We start from the raw sequence: 6,117 nt of genomic DNA, 5'->3' as shown, positions 1-6,117 counted from the left end.
CGAAGTATCTATCTATCTATCTATCTATCTATCTATCTATCTATCTATCTATCTATCTCTATGTATGATGTTGTATAAACGAGCTCTACTTTTTCCTCTCTTTCCGTTCAGTGTGTGATTGCACGGCCGTCATGAGTAACATCTATGAGTCTGCAGAGGCCACGCTGGGCTTCATCAGCTCCCCATGCCTGACCAAAGTGGAGCTGAGAGTGGCCTGCCGGGGGATCTCGGACCGCGACGCCCTCTCCAAGCCCGACCCGTGCGTGGTGCTGAAAATGCAGTCACACGGCCAGTGGTTTGAGGTACGATGGAAACGGGGAGAGGGTAATGAGAGAGATGCCGCGCTCCACGCAAATGAGTCTCCAGTTGCGAAGGGCTATTTCACACTCGGAAAATGAAGGTTTAATGGTGAGGCCAGGAGTGAATCAGGAGTTTGTCATTCTTAAGTGTTCTTTTATATGACACCTATTCAGCCATTATGAAGCATTCTGAATATTAAGCGAAGTGGCAGTGACTCTGAACGTTTCAAGGTGCAATCTGGCTTGTCAAAGCGACTTCTAATGTTGCTCCTCTATGGATTACAATGAATGTCACCTGTATAATGGAGTCATTTGTAATATTTGATGGAAGACCATGGATATATTTTGACACTTCTTTGTAATAATACTGACTTTTAATGTTATTACAAGGTATTAAGTCATTTAAGTTAAAAAAAATAGCAGTTGTGCATTGGAGGAAATGGGGTCTAAACTAATTATAAAGATAACATTTAGCTAATAAAAAAATAATAATCTGAAATCACTTTTATGTAAACATCAGGCTGTTTCATTTTGGTGTATTATTGTTTAGTACTTTATTTTTGTTTAGTTTTATTCACTTTAATGTCAAATGAATCTTTCTCAGGCACTTTGACGATTTTCCCACATCACTATTAGTATTTGCACAATGGTTGGTCCGCCTCTTGTTAAAAATCTAATTTTCATCCCTCAAAAGCGAGTTTTCATGTCAAAGAAAGTGTCAGTGTGATCAAAATGAAAAGTCCCAATGTCCTTTTTGATGAACAAATCGCTTTGTCATGTTTTCATTATGATTGTTTACTCTGTTGATGCTTTCCAGTGCAAAAAAAAAAAAAAAAAAAAAGTCAGACTCTGGTGACTTTACCTGACAATGCTCAAGACAGCACTATGTGCCATTTGAAATCTACTCCTCTCACAAAACACACTAATAAATGACATATTACTCTATCTATTGAGATTAAAAGGATTTGTGTTTTGTTGGAAGGAATAAAAAAAAAATGCTACTTTGATGAGCACAAATGATTAATTGTTGTGGACGTTTTGTACCTCATATTTGGTGCAAATTCTGTTATCTTGCAGAGGCAGAATTGACATGAAAACACCAATTAAATAGTGTTTTGGTGAAGTGCTGAAATATGTCATAGAGCTAACTGGTTAAAATAATTGATAGCAAAATTTCTTTTGAGTGCCACTAGAGGCGGCCTCTGAGTACCACTATGGGTATCGGGCTGCCCGGGATGATCCAAGCACTCCGCTGAAAGGAATGTTTGGTGAAATTATGGCACTAAATCAGAAAAGTCAAGTCGCCATTTCAGACTGTGAGTGTGTTGTGTTGTTTTCCTTACAGCTTGCATGAGCCACGTGTCCTAATTATCACGCAGCTCAACTGGAATCCCAACCTTTGCTACAAGCAGAGTATAAATTGTGTTTATTTAGCAAATGCCCTTTTAACAGATGCAATGTATTTGTTTTTCTTTTTCTTTTTTTTGGTAATGAAAGCAATCAGACCCTTAAACCCACATTTTCAGCTTTATTGGCCTCGTTTGAAGCTAAAGAGGTCCCAAATAAATGGAGGAAACATCTTCTCTGTGTAGTAGGTTGTTTTGGCTGTGGAAATGGATAACTGGTGCTGCTTTAAAGTGTTCCACTCCATTTCCAATTATCAGTGAGGCACACGCGCTTTCCCGGCCCTTTCTAATGGACTAGACAAAAGACTATCTGAGCATAATTAAAAATCCAACATTAGGTGAAAGATAAATCCTAATGGATTTTTAGAATAAGCAAATTTTCATTCGTTTTGAGTTAAACAGGCCACAGATTGAGACACGTTCTTTGTCTTTTCTTTTCAATGTACGGAGCAGACGCGAGTCGGTGTCAGTAATACAGAATATAATTGAAAAAACTCATTATTTTCAACGATTCAGTTCAAAAAGTGAAATTTATACAAGTTCGTTACACAGAGTGGCATATTTTTTCCCCCACATTTTAATAGTTTTATTATTATGATATCTAATATAGAAATAATATGGTATGTCTTACAACGACCTGAGGAAAGCTGCTGACTTGCTCACCAAACACCACTGATGCAGTGTAAAGTTGGGTGGAAGGAAAAACTGACCGAAAAGGTTGCCTGGGCAACAAGAATTGGAGAGGCTAGGGGAGATTCATACGGTATTGATTAAAGCTAAAGTCAGTGCTGTCACACAAAGTCTCATCAGGGATATGAACTACAGCTGTCACATTATTTTTGTGCCACTCCTGAACTAGAGACATCAGACGCATCTAAGCTGAGCTAAAGGACTGGGTTGTTGCTCAGTGTTACATAATCCTCTTTTCAGATGAAAGTAATTCCCAATGATCTTCTAATTAAGTGAGACATCTTTTCAATTTGTCACTCGTAAATATCCATTGCATTTTTTTCTTTTTTTTTTCTGTCAAATTCCTGTTCTACATAGAGGGGTTGGGGGTCTAGCAGACGTGTGTGAACACACAAACTCAAGCGTGACACAAAAAGTCAGGAAAACTTCCTCGCTCAAACTCGCACAGACTCACAAAAAGCAGTGCTTTTTCCACAGGGGCCCAAGATCAAGTGCTCAAAAAAGTAGTGCAGTGTTAGGCAACTGTATCTCAGGGGAGTCCAGAAAAAGCTACTTTGTGCAGCAGAGTAGTGTCTGTGTGTTTATTCATATGGAAAAAAAGGAGAGAGAATTCATGTGTGTGTGAGTGTGTGTGTGTGTGTGTGGATCTGAGAGTGGACAATCTCTGCCGATCAGAATTACTTCCTCAATTGGATTGTTGTTGGGAAGCAGCGTAGTGTCTGTGTGTTTATTCATATGGAAAAAAAGGAGAGAGAATGTATGTGTGTGTGTGTGTGTGTGTGTGTGTGTGGATCTGAGAGTGGACAATCTCTGCCGATCAGAATTACTTCCTCAATTGGATTGTTGTTGGGAAGCAGCTGGGTGTGTTTGTGCATATTTAATGTGTTAAAGGCTCTTTTTTTTTGCTTCAATGAGTTGCCAACTCATTGAGGTGAGGTTAAAAAAAATGGGCAACATCTGGTGCATGTTCTGTTATATTTCACTTTTTCTTTTTCTTTTTTTTTTGGTGCTTGTGTGTGAGCCACAGGGTTAATAGCGAGAAAAAAAAAAGAGAGAGAGAGAGAAAAAAAGCGGGCGTTCGCTCCTGCCAGCGTTCTCGAGCTTTTTGTTGTCAGCGCTGTGACGGACTTTAATTTGGCACTGTGATCCTTTCTGTGTCAGGCAGTCAGAGAGAAGAAAATCTGAGATCAATGCTGCAGCTCCAGTCGGATTTCTGTGTAGTCAAACAGCTAGTGGGATTTTTCTAAAGCATCAAGAAAAATCAATGTTTGCAGTCCTCAAGTTGATAAGTGTAAACAATGTGGTAATGGCTATTTGTGGTAATTGCTGCGGAGCTGGAAAGTCTCGCAAAGCTCACAATCGATGCCGAGTTGCAGTGCGCTGGACGCTCAGCGAGAGTTTCATACTTCAGCACGCGTGAATACAAAGAGGTCTATTTAAAGTGACTCGGGCAATAATGGTGATGGAGCCACCGCCTTTTTCCACCATGGGGGACGGCGTGTTTGGGGAGATGTGCGGAGTTATCTGTTCTACATAGCGTTTTGCATTAAGCCAATTTGTTTATGTGTGCTGTTGCCCCTACGTGTCCCGGGGCATAATTTAAACAGAACTAACTTCAATTTGTATTGACAGGAGTATTAAAAGTTTGATATTTGAGTGAAGGCAACTATATCAGAATGCTGAAGATCTCGTTGTTGTTGTTTTTTAATGGATATTTTATCAAAATAATACAAAACTATTTACATAACTATAGCTGAATTTAGCCCAATTGACAGAACAAGCCAGTTTGTTAAAATTTGATCAGGGTAGAACTCATTTAAAGGAAATATATTGCTTGTATTTTTGTTTTTCTCGATAGAATTTTTAAGCTTTCCTAAACATGACCAGAATTTGCAAATGCTGTCACTTTTCAAGGTTCTTATTCTCATGAGAACATGTTTTGCTTTATTTTAATTTTGCCAGATTTGCTGATGCGTGTCATGCGTTTAACCGTGCGCAGGTGGACCGCACCGAAGTGATCCGCAGCAGCAGCAGCCCCGTCTTCTCTAAGATCTTCCTGGTAGATTACTACTTCGAGGAGGTCCAGAGGCTTCGATTCGAGCTGCACGACATCAGCTCTGGAAACAACGGCCTCCGAGACGCGGACTTCCTGGGAGCCATGGAGTGCACATTGGGACAGGTCAGTCTGCCTTCTGATTGGGCAGCAAAGAGGAAGCTTGCCCCATTCTCTTCCCACTCTGTACATTTTTGTCCCAACTTAATGCCGTTTTGCATCGGTTATAAACCCACTGTGTCTGCGTGCTTACCTGTCTTTGTTAGTACAGATTTGTATAAATTGTGTCAATAAATAATCATAAAATGCTTAAATATCACTTGACATGAAGCCAAATGGTATTGACAATCCTTAATTTTGACCTCATTTAGTTAGAGACTTGAAACCACTTCAAGTTCAGTTCACAAAACAAGCTGTGATGACAAAGTGCAGACGTGTTTTCAGACATTTTTGTATGGAACACACTTACCTATTTAAGGTGGATGTCAGAGCATAAACCAAGGAGAAAAAACAAACAAAAAACAGACTCCATTAAACGTCCCAAAATGTCTGGAGGTCTCTCTTATTTGGACATTGAAGAAATTTAGAACTACGTTGACCTTTCTCAGACACGGCAGCTCAACCTAACTGAGTAATTGTGGGAAGAAGCACCTCGGTCAAAGAGCTAGCCAAAAATCTATGTCTTACTGACGGGAAAGCTGCACTGCTCTCTTGCGAAGTTAGAAGAACCATCCACCAGATCCAACAGTCCTAATGCAATGCATCAGTAGGACAGACCCCATTCATCTTATCAGCCACATAGCAAGATTTTTCTCCTGTACTCCAAGCATTTTGTCATAAAAAAAAAGGGAACTCCTCATTCCTTGCTGACACCATCCCCACTGTCAAACATGATCTGGAGATGTTTTACCAGGAACTGTCCTTAGAAGTCGAGTTGGTAGCAGCAGATTAGAAAGAAAGTCTTCTGGAAAACCTTCACCAAGCGCTCTGTCTGCACCTCAGACTGACTGCATGGCATTGCTAGAATACCACTATGAAAAGACTTAACTGGGGCTTTCTGCCTATGCTACCCATCCAATATTAATAAGCTTACAACGATCTTCAAAAAACTGATCTTTGTCAAAACAATTCCCTGTAAAAAACAATCTCCCAAGCTTAGAGAGACATGCCTAACAAAACTTGAAGCTGTGAGTGTAATAGATAAGTGTAATAGATTATGCAGCTGTTAAATGTTTGTATTACTTTATTTACAAAATGTCTGAAAACAGGTTGAAACTTGTCAGCAGAACTATTCTTATATAATTTTGTAACTGCAAAATGTAAAAAAAAAAAATAAATATTAGAGGTGTGCCGATCGATCGGTCACCGATCATAATCGGGCCGATTTTCGTGAAAAAGTGCATGATCGGTGATCGGCGATCATTGTCTCTTTTACCGATACCGATCACCTACTTCTCATTTCGCATCCTGCCTGTGCAGCTGGTCTCCTCTTTCCTTCACTCTGCGCAAACGCGCAACAACAAATCTTAAGCGATGTGCAACTATAATGCACTGAGTGAATGGGGAAGTTTGCTGCGTGTTGCTGCGGAAAATTGAAGCACGTCAAAGTGCATCAACACAACGAAGCTAATACGACATAAAAACAGTGCCATACTTGACGGAGTTTGGC

General features: G+C 39.9%; 1 protein-coding gene across 2 annotated transcripts in view; it reads left to right on the top strand.

Annotated features, from left to right (window-relative positions):
- cpne4b (copine IVb) overlaps nt 1–6,117 on the top strand; it is a 35,871-nt gene that overhangs the window by 7,277 nt on the left and 22,477 nt on the right. For both annotated transcript variants that reach the window (XM_007547566.2, XM_016669246.1), the window contains exons 2-3: nt 112–302; nt 4,395–4,574. In XM_007547566.2, the coding sequence (XP_007547628.1) occupies nt 132–302; nt 4,395–4,574 (351 nt within the window). In that variant the 5' untranslated portion in view covers nt 112–131. The remainder of the gene's footprint in view (nt 1–111; nt 303–4,394; nt 4,575–6,117) is intronic.

This window comes from Poecilia formosa, unplaced genomic scaffold, assembly GCF_000485575.1.
Source record: "Poecilia formosa unplaced genomic scaffold, Poecilia_formosa-5.1.2 Scaffold21, whole genome shotgun sequence".
Taxonomy (NCBI): Eukaryota; Metazoa; Chordata; class Actinopteri; order Cyprinodontiformes; family Poeciliidae; genus Poecilia; species Poecilia formosa.
This window is presented reverse-complemented; position numbering and strand designations above follow the sequence as displayed.